This window comes from Giraffa tippelskirchi, chromosome 4 (genome assembly GCF_054371585.1).
Source record: "Giraffa tippelskirchi isolate mGirTip1 chromosome 4, T2T-mGirTip1v1.2.pri, whole genome shotgun sequence".
NCBI lineage: Eukaryota > Metazoa > Chordata > Mammalia > Artiodactyla > Giraffidae > Giraffa > Giraffa tippelskirchi.
Genome location: NC_137278.1, coordinates 196024419 through 196050794, shown reverse-complemented (window position 1 = coordinate 196050794; position 26376 = coordinate 196024419). Strand labels below are relative to the sequence as shown.

General features: G+C 43.5%; 1 protein-coding gene across 9 annotated transcripts in view; it reads right to left on the bottom strand.

The window, feature by feature from the left end:
- Positions 1-1031: 1031 nt before the first annotated feature.
- The window catches only part of LOC145544785 (antigen WC1.1-like), a 50691-nt gene continuing 25346 nt past the window's right edge, over positions 1032-26376 (bottom strand). For 2 of the 9 annotated variants that reach the window (XM_081587975.1, XM_081587983.1), the window contains 15 exons: positions 24503-24817; positions 15471-15785; positions 11914-12222; positions 11503-11820; positions 8234-8326; positions 7845-8159; positions 6321-6635; positions 5921-5962; positions 5517-5831; positions 5230-5262; positions 4538-4675; positions 4056-4148; positions 3745-3792; positions 3131-3277; positions 1032-1319 (listed from right to left, as the gene is read on the bottom strand). In XM_081587975.1, the coding sequence (XP_081444101.1) occupies positions 1174-1319; positions 3131-3277; positions 3745-3792; positions 4056-4148; positions 4538-4675; positions 5230-5262; positions 5517-5831; positions 5921-5962; positions 6321-6635; positions 7845-8159; positions 8234-8326; positions 11503-11820; positions 11914-12222; positions 15471-15785; positions 24503-24817 (2942 nt within the window). In that variant the 3' untranslated portion in view covers positions 1032-1173. The remainder of the gene's footprint in view (positions 1320-3130; positions 3278-3744; positions 3793-4055; positions 4149-4537; positions 4676-5229; positions 5263-5516; positions 5832-5920; positions 5963-6320; positions 6636-7844; positions 8160-8233; positions 8327-11502; positions 11821-11913; positions 12223-15470; positions 15786-24502; positions 24818-26376) is intronic. The other 7 variants (XM_081587979.1, XM_081587978.1, XM_081587976.1 and 4 more) reach the window with 6 other exon arrangements.

Below are 26376 nucleotides of genomic sequence, written 5' to 3'. Positions count from 1 at the left end.
ATTTGATAACCAACTAGGCATGGGAGAAGAGCAAGGAGGAATCTGTATCAGCTTGAGGAATAAACACATAAAATAACCTAGGGAATGAGAGATGAAAAAGGAAGTGATAGCTGTGCAGAGTTACATTTTTAATGGGCCTGTGAACATTTAGGCAGGATAAGGAAAGCTGTATCCATTCTCTCCCACCAGCCAACTTCCCTCCTTGAAACTCACACTCAACTCTGGTGCCTAAGAACAGGTTAAAAACAGGTGATGTGACATCTCAGGAAAGAACACACAGGATTAGTTTTTTTCCACTAGTTTGTGAAATGAAAATATTTCCTGCCATATCAATAAACAAGAAATGTCACAGCCATCAGGGATTTCTGACCTCCAAATGTAAATGAGGGCTCCCAAAGCTTTGACCCAAGGGATGCTGCTACTCCCCATGGTGATTGCTGAGGAGCTGGGGGAATGCAAGAAGCAGCCATCTGCCATTCCTTATGGTGAACAAGGAAACAGGATTGGCCCCAGATAGCTGATATGCACATGAAAGGATTGAATTCCGTGAGCCCAGATGCTTGCATCTTCCCATACATAGAATGCTAATTCTTTAACTTGATACCTGATCTTTGATGTTCAGACTGCCTGCTCCCTTTGTTGCAAACTCACGTTTGCAAGTCAGGGCAAGCTTGACTTGCCCTCTTACCTTTTTGGAGCAGTTTACTCAGAGTTACTGAGATGCTGTCTCTAGGGCCTGGAGTCCTAAACATTACCACCAAATAAAATAACACTACTTTCAGGTTCTGACTATAGTTTTTGGTTGAGAAGTTCATCTTGCTAGGAAGCAGGGTGTGAATGTGGACAAAGTTTAGATTCTTTTTCTAAGTAAGAGTGACCTGGAGCATTTGTGATCCTGGGCGGAGTCATGCCCTCATTAGCCTTTGAAGGATGTGAGAAAACAGGGCAGTGCACTCATCGTGTATTTCCTTTGAGAAAAATAGTGTTTGAGGACCAGTCATCTAAAAGCATCTGACGTGGAACTTGCTAAATTATCCACAAAGCAAAAAAGTTACTTTATTCATAATATTTCATTTTGAGCAATTTCATGTAACACAATTACAGGTCAGCATTACTCTATTGAAATACAGGCAATTAGAATATCTGAGGCTTCATCTCATATTTAATACAACATCACCAGAAAGTCACTGTGGATGTTCCCCGGACACTGAGTTCAACATCATCGTACTCAGGATCCCCTTTGTCTCCCTGGCAGAGCCAGGGGCTCTCTTCTCCTTCCCCAGGATTAGCTTCCTCTCTAGAGACATTTAGAGAAGAGCCTGAAAGAGGAAAGAGAAGTATGATTAGAACTGAGACAAGGGGACCAGGCAGTGTGGTGGAAGTGAGTTAAGCATGTGGTGATGACAAAGCATCCCTGGGACCCAGGTGTGGGCAGGAGGCTCAGGCTATTTCATATCAGTTACAGTGAGGATGGATCCAGGCTGTCCTCTCAGATCTGGTCCATGTGGTCTCTGGATCCTCAGTTCATGTGGAAACCCTGCACCACAGGAGACCTGTGCTCACACAGGAGCTCTGGGAAGACCTGCCTTCAGGCTACACAATCAGCAAGGAGATGCTCAGGAATGGTAAGAATCGTAACATCGAATTTAAATGTTCTCCTCTCACAACAGACAGACGTGAAATCACAATGAGAGAGAGAGTGGAGAAAGGAAAACCTGAGTTCTTCATTCACAAGCCAGCTCTGCTCTTAGTTGATTTGACTCCTGTTCCCAAATGTCCACAAATACTGTCACAGGTGCATCCACAGAGGCTCCTCCCCAGGGACCACATGGGCCCTCAGATGGAGAAATGTTCTTTTCCAGAGATTGAGTGTCTTCTCTTGGCTACTGAAAAGTCTGGAGCAAATTAGACTTTAGCTGACCTCAAACTCTGAGTCCGTGACCCACTTAATTGGCTTAATGTTAAGGCCACCATGCATCACTGATGCTTTAGAATTGTGGTGTTGGAGAAGACTCTTGAGAGTCCTTTGGACTGAAAGGAGATCCAACCAGTCCATTCTGAAGGAAATCAGTCCTGAATATTCATTGGAAGGACTGATGCTGAAGCTGAAACTCCAGTACTTTGGCCACCTGATGCAAAGAGCTGACTCATTGGGAAAGACCGTGATGCTGGGAAAGGTTGAAGGCAGGAGGAGAAGGGGATGACAGAGGATGACATGGTTGGATGGCATCACCAACTCAATGGACATGCATTTGAGAAAACTTTGGGAGTTGCTGATGGACGGGGAGGCCTGGCATGCTACAGTCCATGGGGTCCCAAAGAGTCAAACACGACTGAGCGACTGAATTGACTGACTTACTGGGTATCATGGATTTGTACATGTTAGTGCTGACATATAAACAAAGCTCATCTTAAATTATCAGAATGCCTCACAAATTCAATACTGCAGTACATTTTTAAAAATCTCTAGCTACCTTTCATGTATAAGATAGCACAGAGTTGTTATCAAATATTTGTTCTATTTTTGGATTTCATAAATATGCTCAATTAATCTGTATGTTTTCTTTCTCTTTTGGCCACTGAGCAATGCTTGTGGGATCTTAGTTGCTTGATCAGTGATTGAACTTGGTTCCTAGTAGTGAAAGCACAGAGTCCTAAACACAGGATTATCAGGCAATGCCCTAATCCGTAAATTCTAATGCAAGCATATTACATATAAAGTGAAAATTTATGTTGCAGTATAGATACATAAATGACAAAAGTAGAGTGATTCCTCACTGCCAAGGAGTGTGATGGCATTAAAGACAGCATATGGTTGAGAAGTGAAGTGACACTCAATTGTGTCCATTTGTGACCCGATGGACTGCAGCCCACCAGGCTCCTCTGTCCATGGGATTCTCCAGGCAAGAATACTGGAGTGGCTTGCCATTCCCTTCTCCAAGGGATCTTCTCATCCAGTGATCAAGCCCAGGTCACCTGCACTGCAGGCAGATTCTTTACCATCTCAGCCATCACATGTGTGCGATTTCCCAAATTTGAAACTCTAGAGAGGCTGGGCATTGAGGAGCTCAAATTCACCCTCTCCAGGACAGAAAGAAAAGATTGCAGGACATCAGCTAACACCACTCACATGTCTGAGAGGACCTCATCCCATCTTCCTTCTCTGGGAGCACTTCCTCTTCACCACCCTGAGAGGCAGGAGGAGCCCCAGGCACTGGTACCTCTTTAGCATCATCATAATCCTCACCAGGGGCATCAGTCCTCTGATCTGGGGCTTCTGAGGGCAGAGCAAGGGTCAGATGAAACCACAGTAAGTGGGTTAAATACCTAAGATCCCTTCTGACCCAGAGTTTCTGAGCTGCTAAATAGAGGCACCTTGTTTCAAAAGATTTTTTTCTCTAAGACCATGTTTCAGTCTGAAGTGTCCATAAGCCAAAACATGATTTTACACAGCTTTCTCAAAAGAACTCTTATACCATCGAGCATTACTTAAGTATTTTGACAAATTGTGCTTTCCAGATGTTATCTTTAAAAACATTGTGTGCCTGTTGTGATTCTGGACACAGACAGCCCAGCCCCAATGTGAGACATCACAGAACAGCCAGAGAAGGGGAAGGATGGACCCCGTTGGGACACAAGGGATGCCTCTGGTCCATCAAAGGAAGACTGTTCCTCTTACATCTTGTCTCTATGAGGGAAACTCTCCTCCCCAAATCCCAGCTGAGGTGGGTCTACCTCTATTACCTAGAGCAGACCTGGAGTCATTGTTGTCCTCACCATCTGACAGGAAGCCTAAAGTGGAGAAAAACATCACATGACACACAGAATGACCCTCCCCACACCCATGGGACCTGTGTTAAGGCTGAGAAGGGACAGGCCTGGCTCCTGCAGGGTAGGCTAGGAGCTCTCGGGGCTCTGAGAGGACATCCTACCACTTTGGAGAGCTGCCTCTGTGAGCCTGAGGCACAGGTGGAGTCCGAGGATGCTGAGAAGACCCGCCCAGCCAGTGGGTGGTGACAACCAGAGGTCCCAGGAGGGTAGGCAGAGACACCCACCTGGGCTGCCCAGAAGACCCTCCTTCTGAGTCACAAGGTAATCAAGCTCCTCATACACAGCTTCAGCAAGAGCATCTTCATAGCTGGATAAGGCTGAGAAATCCCCCAGTGGGTCAGAGAAGCCGCCTCAGATACCCCGATCCAGCCGGCCCAACTTCATCTCCCCAGGGCTCACACGGGGGCTGCCAGGGCCTCGGCTTAACCTCCCACCCTGTGCACCATGTCGGCACCTTCTCCCCCGATCTGACCTGAATCCACAGCTCAGCCCCAATTCTGACTGGTCTCACAAGAGAGGCCATGGCTTCTGAGAATTTACACTCTAGTCCTAAGAACCTCTGTATACCCAGCCTTTAGAGTTTAGCACAGAGCACGTGAAGTTCTGCAACTCAGAACAGTACCTGTCCCAGGTTCCCCTCCTCACACCTGCCCCATCTACTGCCTCCACACACTCTCCCTGGTCCCTAGTTCCCCCAGCAGCCCACCTCTGCGCTCTGCTCTCCATCTGAGCAGCTGAGTCACCAGGATGATGAGGACCAGGAAGAGAAGGGCCCCCAGGATGAGGCAGAGGACCCCAGGCAGGGAGAAAATGCCAGGGAGAGGATTTGAGGTTGTTCTGGTCCCTAGGAGAACAAGGCAAGTGGGTGCGGTGAAGGTCCTAGACACAGAGAATCCCCCTGTGCCAGGATTTCCAGGGAGCTCCAGACAGTGGCGTCCCAGCCTCATACACAAATACACTGACAGTGACTGGGGTCCTCTGGGTCTCGTCCTAAGATGAGTCAAGTCCACTCTGGCTGAGGCAGAGCTGGGGATTGTCAGGGAGAAGCCCTGCCGAGACAGCTTCTGAGGACCCGGCTCATCCCCTCTCCTTGGGCTTCAGGAGATAGGGCATCAAAGAATCCTGGGACCTGCACCTCAATGATGAGGATCAACACTCAGGGGCAGGTGGGAGAATCTTAGAGTCTACACCATGGGAACTAGACTCACTTGGACCCCGGGCATGAGAACCTTCTGACCCCGGGAACCAAGGCAGGGGTTTTCCCAAACATAATGCCCTGGTTTTCCCCCACCAGCCAGGGCTCCTCAGGCTCTTTCCTCTCCTCAGCTGTCAGAGAGCTCACAGAACAGGCCCCTAGTATTTGAGCATTGTCCCCTGCCCATGGATGGACCAGAGTACCTGCTGTATTTGGGGGCAATGTTGTCCTTGCACCTAAAGAGAAAAACAGCAGATTGGAGCAAGGTGATTGGCCAGAATGCATGGCAGCCCTTTTTTCCCTCCTGAGCCTGAAATCATCCCTCAGTCTCCACAACACCAGTGTCCAGTCCTCGCAGCTCCCTGGTCCTAGATCAGAGCCCCAGCACTGGGACACTGTCTGAACACAAAATCCCCACCACGCCCAGCCCAGCACAGTGCCCCCGTACTGCCCCAGCTCACCCAGGGCGGACCCCGAGCCCCTCACTCACCAGAGCACCTCACACCAGCATCCTCCTCGTGCTTGCAGTCGCTCTGCCCCCAGGGCTCCGCAGCACAGTCCCACAGGGAGGACTCCCGGCCCCCGCACCGCACCTCGTCCAGCCAGATGCTCCCATTTCCAGGGCCAAATGCCGCGGCCTGCACGGCTTGCAGGGCCGGGCCACAGCCCAGCTGCTGACACACCACCTCGGCCTCTGCCAGGCTCCAGGAGTCATCGCACACGGTGCCCCAGGACCCGCTGTGCCAGACCTCCACCCGCCCTGAGCACTCGCTGTCTCCTCCCCTGAGCCGGAGCTTCTCTCTGTCTGAAAAGGCAGCGGCCCCTCCTGTGACTGCCCCTGCTGGGAGGAAGGAGCCCCTGGGAGCCACGGGGAGGGGGCAGGGGCTGACGTACCTGTGCAGGGGGCAGCAGTTGGACAGCTCTTGGGTCTTCTTCCTGCAGCAGCAATGATGGGAAGCTCTGTATCAGGGACAGCTGGGGGAGGTCTTTTCGCCAAACATGAGTATGTAAGGTTTTCGTCACAGTCAAATGACAAGAGACAACAGAAGCTTCACCATCTACTTGGCTGAGAAGTTCACTGCATCTTATCAGCAGCTGAAATTACTTTAATCAATAGTGTATCAGACTTCACATCCCATAACAACAGCAAAGAAACAGACACAGAGACAAATACAAACATACACCTACATTTTGTAGACTCAACCAAAACCCATCAATTAGATCTGAAGATATAATATCATACTAACGACATCCTACATGGTTGGGAGTGACACAGAAACAGATAGTAAGTCACCTGCACACGAGATATAGGCTTCCTCCCTTGGAGAGCATGAGTTGTAATTCCAAGGGTCAGAAGGACACTGCCAGAGAGAGGTATCAGTTCTCCGGCACTGGATTCCATCGACCCACCGGGGTCTAGAACCTTCCCTAAGAGCAACAGAAGAGTTGAGACTTCCACTGTCCCCACAGCCAAGCTGTCTGCAGATCATGGACACGGTGATGTCTTCCATTGGGCTGTGGCAGACACTGCCCCAGGTCCCATTGTAGAAAACTTCCAGCCACCCAGCACACTGCTGGTCCTCGCTGACCATCCTGAGGGCCAGGAACTCTAAGATTGAAAGGGAGGAGACAGGACACAGTGAGCATTCCACTCAGTGCTCTGGATTTTCCTCTCCCCTAGAAATTGTGACCATACACTCCTGACCCAGCGGAGAAGATGCCCACTGGGTGACAAGACTGATTTTTACCTCCCTTTCACCTGACTTTGACCATTAATGTCTGTATACCTATTTCTACCACAACAATGTAGATATGAACAGAAAGCAAGACCAACTTGGGCACCTGCAGTGACAGGAGCTGATTCCTGTTTCCTGACCAAACTTCTGAAAGAACAGAAAGTGATGTGGACAGTGAGGTGGTCGACAGAATAATGGATCCCCAAAGATGTCCATATCCTAATCCCGGAATCTGTGACATGTTTTCTTACATTTCAAAAGAGTCTTTACAGATGTGATTAATAAGGACCTTGGGATGGAGAAATAAAGCTCAAATACTGAGGATTAACTATGTGAGCTCCGCCTAATACATCTTTAAGCCCACTATGCCGAGAAATTCATCATCTTTCCCAGCTCCAGTCAGAGGGAAATGTGAGTGAGGGAGAACGGTTGCAAGAGGCACTGTTGTTGAAGAAGAGGGCTCTGAGCCAAGAAATGAGGCCACACAGAAACCACAAAGGGCTGGGAAAGGAGTCCTCCCAGAGACTCCAGGAAGAATGCAGCCCTGTGGACACTGGGATGTTGGCCCATGGAGACTCTCTTCAGACTCCTAGCATGCAGAGTTGTAAAGGAAAAATATGAGTTTTCACTATGCCAGGCTCCTCTGTACATGGGATTCTCAGGCAAGAATACTGGAATGAGTTGTCATGCCCTCCTCCAGGTGATCTTCCTAACCCAGGGACTGAACCCACATCTCTTACATGTCCTACATTGGTAGGCAGGTTATTAACCACTAGCCCAACTGTGGAAGCCCAGGATTTCAAGGTGTTACTACCACAGGTAACTGCAGAATGAGCCCTGATTTCAAGTGTTAACTGTAAGAAATGGCTCTGCCAGGAAACACTGGTGAGAAGACAGGACCAGCATTTTAGTTGCTGCAGGAGGACATGAAAGCACCTCGTCTTCACGTCTGCTGGAAAGACAGGCTCCATTCGAGGAAGCCTCCTACTCTGGTCCTTTCAGCATTACTCCATCAGGGCTCAGACCCCTGTCCTCCAGGGCCCCACCCCTCCCCCAGCCTGTGGACAGTGTGAAGGGCGCACCTGAGCAAATGACCCCAGCATCCTCCTTGTGTCTGCAGTCATGCCGCCCCCAGCCTCGGAAAGGGCACCTCCACACATGAGACTCATTTCCTGTGCAGTTCAGGTCGTCCAGCCAGATGGGCCCTGATCCCGCCCCAAAGTGAGCAGACCTCGTGGCATTGAGGGCGTCTCCACAGCCCAACTGCCTGCACACCACGCGGGCATCGTCCAGGTCCCAGTGGTCATCACAGATGGTGCCCCAGGAGCCTTGGTCAAGGATCTCCACTCTCCCGGCACAGGGACCGCCCCCGTCCACCAGGCGGAGCTGTCTGCTGTCTGAGGAGAGAGAAATGGGGCAATGGGGAGGTGACGGGGGATGTAAAGGGTCTTCTGTTCTGTGGGACCCTCACCTGAGCAGTAGAGGGCGCTTTCCTCTGAGGCTTCAGAGCCTGCTGGTTCTGACAGGGAGTCATTGCACTGGGGCAGCACCTGGGTCTGGTTTCCTGCAGAAACAGCAATGATCAGGGTGTTGGTGATTGAAAAACAGGAAACTGAAGTAAACTAAATAATGACAAGTAGTGGGGTCTGAAAAGAAAGCTGTAACATAGCAGTTTTTGTAGTTGTTTAGTTGCTCAGTAGTTTCCAATTCTTTTTTGACCCAATGAACAGTAATACACCAGGCTCTTCTGTCCATGGGATTCTTGAGGTAAGAATTCTGGATTGGACTGACATTTCCTCCTCCAGGGGATCTTCCTCAACCAGGAGTTGAAATGTCACCTCCTGTATTTCCTGCCTTGGCCAGCGGATTCTTTACCACTGAGCCTTTAGGGAAGCCCAGGTTAATACAGTGGTAAAATTTTCGTAACTGTAGTGTTTTCCTTCGCTATGGAGAGTTCTACTTCTGATAGTGCCACAATTTTTATCTCAAACACTAAGAATGAGTTAAATAAGTTCTGTCCCTAATCTATCCCTAAATAGAAGAAGCAAAATAAAATACTTCCTGAAGTATTTTTACAAATTTTCATCTACAATGTCTGTATTTTAAAAAATATTTATGTAAAATAGATCTCATGAGAAACCAAGAGGAAATGTAGACATTAGAAACAATTCCCCAGGATACTCAGCTACTAGAGTTACTTGACAAAGAATTTAAAGAGCCTTGATTAAGGTGCTCATGGAATTAACTGACAAAATGTGCACCCTGATGGAAAAAAACAAATAATGATAACAACAACAACAACAAAAACAAATATAAATCCTAGAGCTGAAACACTTACCAGTTGAAATTAAGAACTAAAGAATGAGCATATCAGCACATTAGCTCAGCATAAGGGAGAATCAATAAAGTGGAAAGTCATAGGACAAATACGCCTCTTTTTAGAAGTGCAGGCCACATGGTAAGTGTCCTGAGTACACTGCTGTATTACAAATTATAAAAACAGCCTCTGAAGCTATACACACACACACACACACACACACACACATATATATACGTGTATATACATGTATATATATCCACACTCTTCATTTTCTTGAGACTTCCTGGGTCAGTAATTTGAGAAAGACTCAACTTGGCAGTTGTGTCTTGGGATCTTTCATGTAGTTGCACTTAGATGTCATCTGGGGTTGAAGTCAGCTGAGGACTTGACTGAACTTTGGTTAATAAGGAAATTTCTTGAATTATTTTAGGGATAAAAGGACATCATGACTGCAACCTAATTCAGAAAGACTTTACATATTTGTGGAGAAATGGGGCAGGAGGGAGACAGAGACAGAGAGAAAGAGAGGAAGATTAAAGCAAAATACTAATATTGGGAGATCCAGGCAAAGGTCATCTGGGAATTTTTATATTATTTTTGCAACTTTCAGGTCTCAGGTTAGGTCAAAACAAAAAAAAATCAAAAGCTGAAAATAAGTCAGAAAGAATTAATTCCTACGACACTTTCACTAAAAGAAATAGAAATAATTTCAAAAACATGAAACACCTAGGAGAAAATCTAGTAAAACATGGGCAAAACCTCTGTTAGACCTAAGTGAATGGAGGGATATGTCATGTCAATGAATTGGGAGACTCAAAATTGTCAGTAAATCCTCCTCAAATTTCTGGTAGATGAAATGTAATCTCAATCAAAATACATTTATGAAGTTTCTTTTGGTGAAAAATAACAAACTAATTCAAAAAAATTTTTTAAATGTAAAAGGCCAAGAATGACCAACACAGTTGGCAAGAAAAGCAACATAGTTAGTCAATATAAAGTAACTCTTGTAAATTAAAATTACTCAAACTTACTATAAAATTATAATAATCAAAAAAATACAGCATTGGTGCAAGGATAGACAAATGATACAATGGACTAGAACAGAGAGTCTAAAAAATGCTTAGACATACATGTCCTTCTGCTTATGGCAAAGGTGGCACACAGTGGAGACAAAAATCTTTTCAGAAAAAGATTCTGAGTCAATTAGATGTCAATATGAAACTTGACCCTTATGTTATATAGATATCAATCTCAGGAGGAATATACAATTATATGCAAGAGAAAAATAAACTCCTATAAGATACTATTGAAGAATGTTTTTATGGTCTTGGTATAAGCAAAGCTCTTTTCAAAAAGATATAAGAACTACTAAATATACCGGGAAAAACTAGTAAGTTCTATTTCCTTAGATTAAGAACTTCGCTCATCTAAGGACATGGTACCACTAAGAAAATGAAAATAAAAGACCAAGGATTAAGTCAATAGCATAGATTTTCACCCAAAGTCATTGTCATGGTAAGTTGTGGCATCATATTTGTAATAGTCAAGGACAGAAAACAATTCAAACCTCTACCATCAGTCGAATGGATCAGTATATTGTCATGTGATCATTCAAAGAACTAATCTACAGTAATAAAAATGAATAGTCAGCTGCTACAAACAACATCATGAGTGAATCCCGAACATAATGTTGAGTCAGAGAAGTCAGACACACAAGAAACATACTGCATGATTTTATATAAAGTTCAAAAATCAATAAAATATCCTATGGTTGTTGTTATTGTTGTTGTTCAAATGCCCAGTCATGTCCAACCTTTGCAACCCCATGGACTGCAGCATGCCAGGCCTCCCTGTCCCTCACCATCTCCCGGAGTTTGCCCAAGTTCATGTTCATTGCATCAGTAATGCCATCCAGCCATCTCATCCTCTGACACCCTCTTCTCCTTTTGCCCTCAATCTTTCCCAGCATCAGAGACTTTCCCAACGAGTCATCTGTTCACATCAGATGACCAAAATCCTGGAACTTCAACTTCAGCATCAGTCCTTTCAGTGAATATTCTATGGTAGTGGGAGTTAAACTGTTTTCACTGGAGAGGACACAGGACATAGTTACTGGGAGGCAACAGTGACTCTGTAGTGCTGGGAATGTTCTCCTGGCTTATCTGGGTTGGGGAATGTGACTGAGGTCTACACTTATTGCTTGGACATTGTTTTCTATGACTGTTTGTAAATAATAATGCTGCTTAAAAATATATTATTCTCCTTCACACTTTTTGCCCTGACCTGAAAAATAAAAGAACAATGAGAGGAAGCATATTTCACCATGAAATATCTGATTTTTGAAACCAGGTTTCCCTTACTCTCTGCTCTTGGGGACATTTCACTCCATGAGTACCAGTAGCCCTTCCCCCCTCTCTTACCTGAGCAGATCACATAGGCTGTGTTACCATGGGAACAGTCAGGGACACCCAGGGCAGTCACAGGGCACATCCATAAGAAGGACTCAGCCCCCAAGCAGTGAAATCGGGCTGTTAAGATCTGATCACCTCCTTCCACAAAGTGTGGTCCTCTAGAGGTGGAGATGGCGACTCCACAGCCAAGCTGACGACAGACAACATTGGCATTGGCCAGACTCCAGTGGGAGGCACAGAGCGCTCTCCATCGTCCAGAAATGTTCATCTCCACCTGCCCCTCACACTGAGAGGTACTGTTTGTCATGAGCCGGACTTCTGCATACACTGGTAGAAGAAGACAGGATTTCAGCAGAATCTCATATTTTAAAAAACCTAAACAGAGTGTGCAGGGAGGTTAAGTCCTGACCTACATCTCACCTGAACAGACAACCTGAGCAGCTCCACTGTGGTGACAAGTGCCCCCTGGACAGGGCACTCTGGGACAGAACCAGAGCTTAGGCTCCTCCCCCTCACACCTGAACTCTTCAGCCCAGACCCGGCCATCTGACTCTCTGAAGGGCATGTGTCCCAGGACAGACACAGCCTTGCCACATCCTAGCTCTGCACAGATGACCTGGGCAGTGGGGATTGTGAAGTTCCCGTCAGACACTGGGGTCCAGGCTTCTCCAGAACGTACTTCTACTCGCCCTGAGCAGGGTCCTTCTCCTCCAGCCAGACGCACAAATCCTAAGGGAAACAATCAAGAGCAGCAACAAATCCTGTGAGTGTTCATAGTCCTTGCTTGGCATTGGAAAAAGCACATCATAGGCAAGAATATGAAAGCGTTTCATTTCTAGGAGTAGAGCATGGAGAAAGAATTTGACAGTGTCAGAATTGTATTAATATTTTCATGAGCAAGTTTATGAAAAGAAACCCAGAAAAAATTTACAGTCAGAAAGAATGTATATTTTGAGGTTGATTAGGATGAGAATTCCTCATCTAGGGGCTTGGAAATGACAAGGCCCAAGGGAACTGCACTGCATTGGGCATCAGACTTGAGCCCAGAGCTGAACCAACCCAGAGCGAAGCAGGTCTATGGAATTCAATAGTTTAGAGGACTAAGAGCCAGACAAGGTTAGAAGGCCATCTGAGATTTCTGGAGCTAGAATTCTGGCCAGTTTTCTCTCAGGAGCTAATAATCAAGTCACTGAAGACAGGGAACATCATAGCGGGAGGTCTATTAGTTCAGGCTAGACTGTAGACAGACTTATGGCTCACGGGAGGAACGCTAGACAGCATACCAAGTCTACAAGTCTATTATGATTTGATGTATATTATAGCAAGCCTGTTATGTTTTCACATATATTTCTCATAATTCTGGAAGGTGAAAAATTCCCAGAATTTCTTAGGTGACTTTATTGTGAAAAGAAGTTGTCCGTAGATGAGTTTGAATATTAAGAAAGTTCAGAGAGTCATAGGAGAGGGAGGGGCTGGTCCTAGCCATCTTTCTTGAAAGCCTAGGGTTTATCAAGGGAGAGAATGAGTTTTCAGTGGGAGTATGCAAATCAGCTGAGTTTGATTACTTTCTACTAGACATGGGAATCTAAGACATGGGAATCTTAGCAAATACTAAGAAATGATGATAATTTAATGTATTGTAATCCTACATATATGCTAACTGCATATTCCCTTCATATTTGGATTCTTGAGAAATAGCTAGCATGCACTAAAAAACGGAGAGGGAGAGAAAGAGAGCAGAGAGCAGACAAGCCATATGTGATTTAGAGATTTCCAAATGCAAAAACCTCAATATGGATGAAAGATAGACAGACTTGAGGAAAATATTTGTCCAAGTTTTTGACACATTTTATCCACTATGCTTCTCTCATCTGGCCACCTAACCCCGCTACCCTTTCCCATATTGCCCATTGCAGACAAGAGAACAATCTTTAAAGCTACAAAGGGATGGAAAGGAGACTCTGAAAGGGAAGAACATCTGTAGGAGTGGAGTGTGGGTGGGATGTGTGGTAGATTAAACTGGGAGTGGATGGAGTATAAAACTGAAAGAGATCAAACTGGTCTGATGGGGAGTTTGGTTACAGGCTACTCTTTCTAATTAAATAATTTTTACTCCACACCTTGTTAGTTTCTGTGTTAATCCCACCAGATTACAAATTTAGATAGAACAAATATTGCTTACATGTTATTGTAGATAGCCTGACACATGTTAGACACTCAAATATATTTGGAACAAAGTCTCATGCACATCAGGATAGTCTCCCAAGACAAATTATTATTATTTCTTTTTTAGTTTATATTTCCTTTCAAATAGAAAAATAAGTGTGTGAGCATTGCAAGAAAATTTATAAACTAGAAGGCTGATGTGAGGGGATAAGTTATTAAAAATAAAAAACCCAACCATGTTCTTGTATAACAGTAGAGAGAGTGGGGCAGAATATAAATATCTAACAGACACAAAGACATACACGCACAGAAATTTAGTATTTGAAGAAGGTAATATTTTATATCATTAGAGAAGATAGACTGTTCAATAAATAGTGCTGAAACACTTTTTGGCCTCCATTTTCCAAGTTTAGTCCATTCGTAAGAAAGACATAACCTGAGCCATAAGAGGGACCTCAGGGGCCAGGTTGTCAGGAAAGGATTCTCTCTGAACCTATGCCTGAGCCTGGGAGAACCCTGATTTTCTGTATATCAGCTTCTGCTTAGGGCCGTTTGTCCCAGATGCAATCTCATTGTTATAGCACCTTTTTAGAGTCTGTTATTTTCAGGAATTTTGGCCCATGTTGGGAATGTAAATCACAATAAAACAATGCCCTTATCTTTTTAGAAGTGCAGGAGAAAAACAAGTAGACTGTTTAAAGCCCTCCAAAATGTTTATGAGAGACTTGGATAATGAAAGAAAGAGAAACTGCCCTTTCAGAGGGCCATTTATTTATATGAATCAACTGCAGCAAAGGCAAAATGAAACTATGGTCAGATTTATCCTTGTCTGGTCTCTTGGTATACAGACATCCTTAGGCACATGTAGCATCCTCCACACCACACCTGGATCCTCAGTGCTGCTCAGAGCACCCCACAGGTGCCTTTTTCAGCTCCCATTGCCCTTCCTTCCCTCCTAGCTAGGATAACTCTCTTCTAGCTTCATCAAAAATTATATTTGTCCCCTTACTTCTATTCCTATCAAATAAACCCCCAAGTGTAATTCTCTTACATCACTGAAATCATCAGGTGTAAACTATATAATCTCTTACTATAAAACACAGAATCAATATTTCATTGCCTCCACCTTTGATGTGTCAGTGCACAACACGTGACAGAGTGTTCTTTCAAAGTGTTGGTTTATGTAGATGTTTTAAAAGAAAACATGGACAAAGAATCTTTTCTAATAACAACGGAAGGAGAGGCTATGACTCAGAGCATTTCACCCACAGTCCTATGGTCCTACTAGCCAAATGGCTATGAATATTTACATTTAAATTTGCAAAGGAGACTTGAAATTTGGCATAAATCCATACATTTCTTTCTGATTTGTTTAACGATATCCCCTGTGCCTCCACTCCTACTGACCTGGTGCAAAATAGCGTGGCATAGGGTAACTACGGAGACAACTCCATCCAGGGAGGTGCACCCTCATTCTTTCCCCTCCCTCCTATGGGTTCACTGTGCAAAGGGGTTTGTGTGTTGTGATTTGCAAATATTTCACTATTCCAAAAATTATATAAAAAATTATGAGGATCAATTTTAATTGGGAAGAATAGATTAAACTCTGTCAGGTAAGACCACTGGAGATGAAATATCAGAGACTTACAAGAGGAAAGTAGTTGAAGCCCATCACTCACAGATAAATGTGCCCTCAGGGAGGATGGGTAGATGTCTTATACCTCTCTAACTCAGTCATCTTCCAGGTGATCAGACACCAACTTCCTTGGAACTTTCTACTTTCTCATCCATGGGCAATGCACTGACAGTACCTGAGCAGACGACCCCAACATCTTCTCCATGCCCACAGTCGTGCTGCCCCCAGCCACGGGAAGGGCACCTCCACACGTGGGACTCCTTTCCTCCGCAGTTCAGTTCATCCAGCCAGATGGGCCCTGATCCTTGACCTAATTGAGCATATTTCAAGGCATTGAGGGCTCCTCCACAGCCCAGCTGCCTGCACACCACGCGGGCATCAAGGAGGTCCCAGCCGTCATCACAGATGGTGCCCCAGGAGCCTTGGTCAAGGATCTCCACTCTTCCGGAACAGGGACTGCCCCCGTCCACCAGGCGGAGCTGTCTGCTGCCTGAAGAGAGAGAAATGGGGCAATGGGGCGTTGACGCGGGCGTGGGGGAGTGGGATGGGGAGGTGGGGATGAGAAGAGTCTTCAGGTCCTGAGTCTCCTCTGAGGCTACAGAGCCTGCTGGTTGAGACACGGAGTTTTTGCATTTGGGCAAGCACCCGGGTCTGGTTTCTTATAGCAGCACTGAGAATAATAAGGTTGAAAATGGGCAAAAATAGGAAATATTACTCTACCGAGTAGTGTGAGACAGATGTTCTTACCCAAGTCCTATCGGTATTAACCTTCTGATTTGTAGAGTTCTGCAATGTTGTTGTTGAGTCACCAAGTCATGTCTGACTCTCTTGTGACCACATGAACAGTAGTCTGCCAGGCTTCTCTGTCCGTGGAATTTCCCAGGCAAGAAAACTGGAGTAGGTTGCCATTTCCTTCTCCAGCGGATCTTCCCAACCCAGGGATCAACTGGGCATCTCCTGCACTGGCAGGTAGATTCTTTAACACTGAGCCACCAGGGAAGCCTGACAAAGGTCTGTCTAGTCAAAGCTATGGTTTTTCCATCAGTCATGTATGAATGTGAGAGTTGGACTATACAGAAAGCTGAGCACTGAAGAATTAATGCTTTTGAACTGTGGTGTTGGAGAAGATTCTTGAGAGTCCCTTGGATTGCAAGGTGATCCAACCAGTCCATCCTAAAGGAAATCAGTCCTGAATATTCATTGGAAGGACTGATGCTGAAGCTGAAACTCCAATATTTGGCCAGCTGATGCAAAGAACTGACTCATTGGAAAAGACCCTGATGCTGGGAAAGACTGAAGGCAGGAGGAGAAGGAGATGACAGAGGATGAGATGGTTGGATGGTATCACTGACTCAATGGACATGAGTTTGAGCAAGCTTTGGAAGTTGGTGATGGACAGGGAAGCCTGGCATGCTGCAGTCCATGGGGTCACAAAGAGTCGGACACAACTGAGTGACTGAACTGACTGGTAAATAAATAAGAAAATTTAAAACATTCTAGGGAAAAATAAAAATGGTAATGAAAGCTATCATAAAGTGTTCTAAAATAACTTTAAATATTTACTTGTTTATCACTCCCTGCATCTAATAACAAATATAAAAACAGATATACAGACATCTGTAAATGTGTAGACACATACACACACACACACACACACACACACACACACACACACCTACCTGAATTAAAGTTTTACTAGAGGAAGGACTTTGCATATCTTATTAGACCTGTATTTCTGTTATTCGGACAGTGCCTACATATTGTATGCACTCATTCAACAAGATTCAACAAGCATGTATATGGAGAATCTTTTTTAAATACCATGATAGTTGCTTAATAAATATTTATTGAATGAATGTGTAGATGAATAAAATTCAGTGAAACAGAAGTCCTTTAGCTTCATGCTAATCAGTGAAATATTAATAGTAAAGTAAATATAAATTCAAGGTAATTGTTTATGATAATAATATTGTATATTAAAAATAAGTTTAATTTACCACATAGCATTGCTATTAGGTAGGCATTACTGGGTTTCCCCAGTAGCTCAGTGGTAAGGAATCTGCTAGAAATGCAGGAGATGCAGATTTGATCCCTGGATCAGGAATATCCCCTGGAGAAGGAAATCGCAACCCACTCCAGTATTCTTGCCTGGGAAATCCCATGGATAGAAGAGCCTGGCGGGCTACAGTCCATGGGGTGGAAAAGAGTTGAACACAACTTAGTGACTAAACAACAACAACAAAATTAATTTGTCCATAGGCACAGAATTAATTTATATTCAAAATCTCACTTACATAATGTTAAAGGAAAATTATTAAATAGGTTCTAAAGCTACTCTTATCTATTATTCAGTATGACACATAGGCAATTGTAGAAAAACAATAAAGTACTTAGGGATAAATTTAACAAAGGAGGTGAAAATCTTGAACAGTGAAAGCTATAGGACACTGATGAAAGATATTGAAGAAGACACAAGTAAATGAAAAGATAATCTGTGGTCATGGATTGGAAGATCTTATATTGTTAAAATGCTCATGTTACACAAGGAATCGACAGATTCACTGCAATCCTTAACAAAATTCAAGTGGAATTTTTCACAGTTATGGAATAAACAATCCTAAAGTTCTATGGAACCACAAAAGATCTGGAATATCAAAATCAATCTTGAGGAAGCAGAACAATGCTGGAGGTGTCATGCATCCTGATCTAAAACTATATTACAAAGTTATAGTAATCCAAACAGTATGGTATTGGTATAAAAATGGACACAAACATCAACAGAACAGAATAGACAGCCCAGAAATAAACCTAAATATATACAATCAATTAGCTTTTGACAAAGGAGCCAAGAATATACAAAGGGGAAACGACAGCCTCTTCTATAAATGGTGTTAGGAAAGTTGGACAGCTACATGCAAAAGATGCAAAGGCACGACTATCATACACCATTCACAAAAGTCAACTCAAAATGGATTAAAGACTTGATCATAAGTCCTGAAGCCATAAAAATCCTAGAAGAAAAAGGAAGGGAAAAATGTCCTTGACCTCAGTCTTTGTGATGATGTTTTGGATTTGATGCCAAAAACACAGGGAACGAGAGCAAATATAAGCAAGTGAAACTACATAAAACAAAAACTTCTGCAAAACAAAGGAAATGATACACAGAATGAAAAGACAATCTATGGAATTTGAGAAAATATTAGCAAATTAAATGTACTTGATAGAGTTAATATCCAAACTATTAATATTTAAAGAACTCATACAACTCAATAACAGAAGAAAAAAAAAACAGTCTGATTTCAAAATGGGCAGAGGACCTGAATAGACTGTTTTTTTTTTTTTCACAGAAAACATACATCTGGTCAACAGGTACATGAAAAGGTGCACAATATTGCTAGTCACCAGGTCAATGCAAATCAAAACCTCAATAAGATATCATCTCACAGAATTGCTTTTATCAAAAAGACAAGAAATAACAAGAGTTGGTGATAATGTGGAGAGAAGAAAAAGTTTATACACAGTTGCAGGGAGTGTAAGTTGATGCATCGCCTATGGAAAGCAGTTTTGAGGTTCCTGAAAAATTAAAAACAGAACTGCTGTATGATTTAGCAGTTTTCCTTTTGGGTATTTATCTGAAGGAAATGAAGACACTAACTTGAAAATATATGTGCAACCCAATGTTCACTGCAGAATTATTTACAATAGCTGGACAATGTAAGCTTTCATTGATGGATGAATGGGTAAAGAAAATGTGATATATATATATCACAGCCACCAAAAAAAAGAAGAAATTCTCATAACTTGCAACAACATGAATGTACCTTGAAGGCATTATTCTAAGTGAGCTAAACCAGACAGATAAAGAAAAATATCATATGGTCTCATTTATATGTGGAATCTTAAAATAGCTTTTTAAAAAAAACGTTCAGAGATGCAGAGAGCAGTTTGGTGGTTGCCAGAGGTGGGTTGGTGTGGGCAAAATGGATGAAGGTAGTAAAAAGGCACAAGCTTACAGCACTAAATTAATGTCATGAGGATGTAATGTACGGTATAGGGAGTACAGTTAATGTGTGCATGTGTGTGTGCTCAGTCTTGCCCATCTGTTTGAGACCGTATGGACTGTAGCCTGAGAGGCTTCTCTATCCATGGGACTTCCCAGGCAAGAATACTGGAGTGAGTTGCCATTTTCTCCTCCAGGAGATCTTCAAAACCTGGGAAGGGAAACCACATCTCTTATGTCTCCTGCATTGGCAAGGGGATTCTTTACCACTAATGTCACCTGGGTTAATACTGTATCATATATTAGAAAGTTGGTAACAAAGTACATCTCACAATTTCTCATCACAAGAAAAAAGTAAGGGCTTCCCTAGTGGTCCAGTGGTTAAGAATCCACCTTGAGTGCAGGGGACACTGGTTCTATCTCTGGCCCAGGAAGATCCCACATGCTGCAGGGCAACTAAGACTGTGTGCCACAATTACTAAACCTGTGCTCTGGAGCCCTCGAACCAGAACTACTGAGCCTGTGTGCAGCAACCACTGAAGCCCTCGCACCCTGATGCCAGTGCTCCACCACAAGAGAAGCCTGCAGAGCACAGCTAGGGAGTAGATCCTGCTTAACACAATTAGAGAAAGACTGCACAGCATGGAAGATACAGCACAGTCAAAAATAAACATAGGATAGTCATCATTTTCCAGTATGTACAAATACATAAGCATTATGTTGCACAACTGAAACTAATACTAATGCTGTTATGTGAATTATATGTCAACTACAAATTTCAAAAAATAGTGTTAGAACATGTGGATTAAATCAACTCCATCTTAACTTCTGAGTTAAATTCACTCATTCCAGTCCGTTTTAGTTCACTGATTCCTAAAATGTCAACGTTCACTCTTGCCATCTCCTGTTTGACCACTTTCAATTTGCCTTGATTTATGGACCTAACATTCCAGGTTTTTATGCAATATTGCCCTTCACAGCATCAGACTTTACTTCCATCACCCATCACACCCAAAACTTGGTGTTGTTTTTGCTTTGGCTCTGTCTCCTCATTCTTTCTGGAGTTAGTTCTCCACTCTTCTCCAGTAGCATATTGGGCACCTACCAACCTGGGGAGTTTATCTTTCAGTATCACACCTTTTTGCTTTTTCATACTGTTCATGGGGTTCTCAAGGCAAGAATACTGAAGTGGTTTGCCGTTCCCTTCTCCAGTGGACCACATTTAGTCAGAACTTTCCACCATGACCTGTCTGTCTTGGGTAGCCCTACACGGCATGGCTCATAGTTTCATTGAGCTAGGCAAGACTGTGGTCCATGTGATCAGTTTGGTTAGTTTTCTGTGATTGTGGTTTTCATTCTCTCTGCCCTCTAATGGATGGGGATAAAAGGCTTATGGAAGCTTCCTGATGGGAGAGATTGACTGAGGGGGAGACTGAGTCCTGTTCTGATGGGTGGGGCCATGTTCAGTAAATCTTTAATCCAAGTTTCTATTTATGGGCAGGGCTGTGTTTCCTCCCTGTTGCTTGACCTGAGGCCAAACTATGGTGGAGGTGATGACGGTAATGTTCACCTCCTTCAAAAGGTCCCATGCACGCACTGCTGTACTCGGTGCCTCCGACCCTGAAGCAGGCAACCGGCTAGCCACGCCTCTGCCAGAGACTCCTGGACACTCATGGGCATGTCTTGGTCAGTTTCCTGTGGGGTCACTGCTCCTTTCTCCTGGGTCCTGGTACACACAAGGTTTTGTTTGTGCCCTCCAAGAGTCTGTTTCCCCACTCCTGTGCAATTTCTGGTGGTTCTATGGTGGGGTTAATGGCAACCTCCTCCGAGAGGGCTTATGCCATACCCAGGTCAGCCATACCCAGAGCCCTGCAGCAGGCCACTGCTGACCTGCACCTCCACAGGAGACAGTCTGACAGAGTTCTGGCTCAGTCTCTGTAGGGAAAACCACTAGACAATTCAGGTATGACCTAAATCAAATCCCTTATGATTATACAATGGAAGTGACAAATACATTCAACGGACTACATATGATAGACAGAGTGCCTGAAGAACTATGGATGGAGGTTTGTTACATTGTACAGGAAGCAGTAATCAAGACCATCCCCAAGGAAAAGAAATGCAAAAAGGCAAAATTGTCGTCTGAGAAGGTCTTTCAAATAGCTGAGTGTCGGGAGCCGCAATAGGCATTACTGACAAAATGGAGGCAAGGCCCCAACCCCCTCTCCTCATCCCGCAGTCACAGTCCCGGGATGAAGGAGTTAGGTCTTATGATTCTGACTTGTCCTTTCCTTCCTCCGATTGAGTTGGCTGGAAAGAATGTTATGATCCATGAAGTTAACTACTGACATTTGTTCAAGGATCTTTACAAAGAATGTTCCAGGATGAGCACATAGGCTGCAGCTTGAGGCCATGGGAAACACTGTTATCTGAAACCTGCCTGTAAGGGGAATGTTTATGGCAAAAGAAGTTTGCTGAGTTTAGGTGTTAGGAATAATTGGGAATGGTTGGAAGCTAAAAGTTTAAGGTATGTTGTAGTGTTGGCATATTTTACTATAGCTTATGGAAACTAGGTATTTTATTTATTTTTTTTAAAAATAAATTTATTTATTTTAGTTGGGGGCTAATTACTTTACAATATTGTAGTAGTTTTTGCCATACATTGACATGAATCAGCCATGGCTTTACATGTGTTCCCCTTCCTGGACTCCCCTCCCACCTCCCTCCCCATCCCATCCCTCTGGGTCATCCCAGTGCCCCAGCCCTGAGCATTTGTCTCATGCATCAAACATGGAATGGTGTTGTTTCACATATGATAATATACATGGGAAACTAGGTATTTTAGAGATACTAATAGCTAAAAGCCTTTTTAGGAGATGATGAGCTTAAGTTACTAGGGGATAACAGGATTTAAAGAGATAAGGAATAAACTGAGGAATGTGATATACAGCCCAGAGACAAACTTGAGTTACAATGTTATCACAAGGACACTTAAGAGGGAACTCTGAAGGACAACAATGATTTATGGAGACAGCAAATATGGGTAAGGGGAAACTGAAGATGTCATACCTCTGACCTAATGTTTTTGTAAAAGTATAAAAGAAAACCTGATGCTTAAAATAAACATGCAGCCCAGTGCTTTGAGCGAGAAACTGCATCATTTTCATTCGCCGACCTCATTCATCCCTTCAGGGCGTTACCCTGGCTGCCAGAGCTGGACTCCAGCAGCTGAGAAAAGAAGAGACGCTAAAGGCAAAGGAGAAAAGGAAAGACATACCCATTTGAATGCAGAGTTCCAAAGAATAGCAAGAAGAGAGAACAAAGCCTTACTCTGTAATCAATGCAAAGAAATAGAGGAAAACAATAGAATGGGGAAGACTAGCGATCTCTTCAAGAAAATTAGAGACACTGAGGGAACATTTCAGGAAAAGATGAGCATAATCAAGGACAGAAATAGTATGGACCTAACAGAAGCAGAAGATATTAAGAAGAGTTGCCAAGAATACACAGAAGTATACAAAACAGATCTTCATGACCCAGATAACTATGATGGTGTGATCACTTACCTAGAGCCAGACATCCTGGAATGTGAAGTCAAGTGGGCCTTAGGAAGCGTTACTAGGAACAAAGCTAATGGAAGTGATGGAATTCCAGTTGAGCTATTTCAAATCCTGAAAGATGATGCTATGAAAGTGCAGCACTCAACATGTCAGCAAATTTGGAAAATTCAGCAGTGGCCACAGGACTGGAAAATCTCAGTTTTAATTCTAATCCCAAAGAAGGGCAATACCAAAGAATGCTCAAACCACCACACAATTGCACTCATCTCACAAGCTAGCAAACTAATGCTCAAAATTCTTCAAGCTAGGCTTCAACAGTATGTGAACTCTGAACTTCCAAAAGTTCAAGCTGGGTTTTGAAAAGGCAGAGGAACCAGAGATCAAATTGCCAACATCTGCTGGATCATTGAAAAAGCAAGAGAGTTCCAGAAAAACATCTACTTCTGCTTTTTGACTATGCCAAAGCCTTTGACTTTGTGCATCACAACAAACTGTGGAAAATTCTTAAAGAGATGGGAATACCAGACCACTTGACCTGCCTCCTGAGAAATTTGTATGAAGGTCAAGAAGCAACAGTTAGAACTGGACATGGAACAACAGACTGGTTCCAAATAGGGAAAGGAGTACGTCAAGACTGTATATTGTCACCCTGGTTATTTAACTTATATGCAGAGTACATCATGAGAAACCCTGGGCTGGAAGAAGCACAAGCTGGAATCAAGATCACCAAGAGAAATATCAATAACCTCAGATATGCAGGTGATACCACCCTTATGGCAGAAAGTGAATAACTAAAGAGCCTCTTGATAAAAGTGAAAGAGGAGAGTGAAAAAGTTGGCTTTTAGCTCAACATTCAGAAAAATAAGCTTATGGCATAGAGTCCCATCACTTCATGACAAATAGATGGAGAAACGACGGAAACAGTGACAGACTTTATTTTTCAGGGCTCCAAAATCACTGCAGATGGTGACTGTAGCCATGAAATTAAAAGATGCCTGCTTCTTGGAAGAAAAGCTATGACCAACCTAGACAGCATATTAAAAAGCAGAGACCTTACTTTGCCAACAAATGTCCATCTAGGCAAGGCTATGGTTTTTCCAGTAGTCATGTATGGATGTGAGAGTTGGACTATAAAGAAAGCTGAGCACTGAAGAATTGATGCTTTTGAACTGTGGTGTTGGAGAAGACTCTTGAGAGTCCCTTGGACTGCAAGAAGATCCAACCAGCCCATCCTAAAGGAAATCAGTCCTAAATATTCATTGGAAGGATTGATGCTGAAGCTGAAACTCCAATACTTGGGCCTGCTGATGCGAAGAACTGACTCATTTGAAAAGACTCTGATGCTGGGAAAGATTGAAGGCGGGAGGAGGAGGGGATGACAGAGGATGAGATGGTTGGATGGGTTCACCGATGTGATGGACATGAGCTTGAATAGACCCTGGGAGTTGGTGATGGACAGGGAGGCCTGGCGGGCATTCAGTCCATGGGGTCACAAAGAGTCAGACACAATTAAGTGACTGAACTGAACTGGTCTTAACTTCATTCTGTGGACCTATGTTAAATTCATGACTTAAATATGAAAATATATAATCTCACTATTAACATTCTGTGAGTTTAAGACAAACACAGAAACAAACAGTAAGTCACCTGCACATGAGATGTAGGCTTCCTCCTTTGAAGAGCATGAACTGTAATTCCAAGGGTCAGAAGGACACTGCCAGAGAGAGGTATCAGTGTTCCGACACCGGATTCCATCTACCCACCGGGGTCTAGAGCCTCCTCTAAGAGCCACAGAAGAGTTGAGGGTTCCAATGTCCCCACAGCCAAGCTGACTGCAGATGATGGACATGGTGATGTCTTCCATGGGGCTTCGGCAGACACTGCCCCAGGTTCCGTTGTAGAAAACTTCCAGCCACCCAGCACAGTGCTGGTCCTCGCTCACCATTCTGAGAGCCAGGAACTCTAGGATCAAAAGGGAGGAATCAGGACTTGTGAGAACTTCACTCAGTGCTCTGGGTTTTCCTCTCGCCCAGAAATAGTGGCCATTCATCCCTGAACCAGTTGAGGAGACACCCATTAGGTGATAAGACCAAAGCTGTCTCCCTTTTACCTGACTTTCCATTTGTGCCTATCTTTTTAAACCATTCTACCACCATGATGTAGTGAATGTGAACAGAGAGGAAGAGCAACCTGGGCACCTGTGCGGGGGAGGTGTGTGTGTGTGTGTGCTGAATTCTGCTTCCTGACCAAACCTCTAAGAGAGTGTGAGAGGGATGTGATATGATATTGGGGAGGTGGCAGAAAAATGAACCTGCAAATGTCTCATGCAAATCCCTGAAACCATGAATATGTTACCTTACCTGGCAAAATGGATTTCACGGATGTGATTAAGGTAAGAATCGAGAGATGGTGAGATTAAGTTGGACTATTGTGCATTAACTATGTGAACCCAGTCTAATCACATTCTTATTGGGTTGGCCAGAACGTTCCTTTGGTTTTTAAGTAAAAATAAAAGATATTTTTCATGTCACCAAGAACTTGATTAAACGGCATATTCATCATTTTGTTACACTATCTTCTGCCATTTTCAGCCAACTTCATATTTCCGTCTTCCCCAAACTTTTATCTTTCTAAGCAAAGAACTATTCCAAGTGTGTTTTATAGTCTTTCAGGGAATTTAAACTTTTTTCCACTAAGAGAATTTTGTAATGATCTAAATAAATGGAAAGCTGAAACTTCAGTGTCTGGTAAATACAGCTGATGAAGCACAACTAGCCAAACTGTGGCAGTTTTTGCCTGGCCTACAAAGAAATATGTGGTCTTGCATTATCTTGATGTAAGATTATGCATTTTCTCTGGATCATTTCTGAGTGGTTTTCATTAAGTGCTGCTTTCAGTTGGTCTAGTGAGGTACAGTACTTGTTGAAATTATGATTTGGTTTTCTGGAAGGTACTCCCTTAATAGAGGACTACCTTCCAATACCACCACATACACAGCATCACCTTCTTTGGAGTAAGACTGGTCTTTGATGTGGTTGGTGGTGGTTCTTTTCACTTGCCCCACAATCTCTTCCATTCCACATTGTTGTGAAGTATCCACTTTTCATCACCCATCACAATTTGTTTTAAAAGCAAAATGTTTTCATTATGTTTAAGTAGAAAATCTCATGTAGAAATACTGCCATGATGGATTTTTTCACCTATGTGAAACCCAAACATCAAAACAATTAATATAACCAATCTGGTACAAATGACTATCCATGCTTGATTGGATATTTTTAATATGTTGGCTATCTCCTGCATCATTTAACATTGATTGTCTTCAAGTAATATCTCAAGTTGATTGCTATCAACTTCAACTGGTCTACCCTACTGTGCAGTAACCTCCAGTGAGAAATTTCCAACACAAAACTTCATAAAACACTTTTGATGAGTTTGATCAGTCACCATACTTCCATACACTCTACAAATTTGTTTTGCATTTAAGTTGCATTTGTATCCTTTTTTGAAATAATAAACAT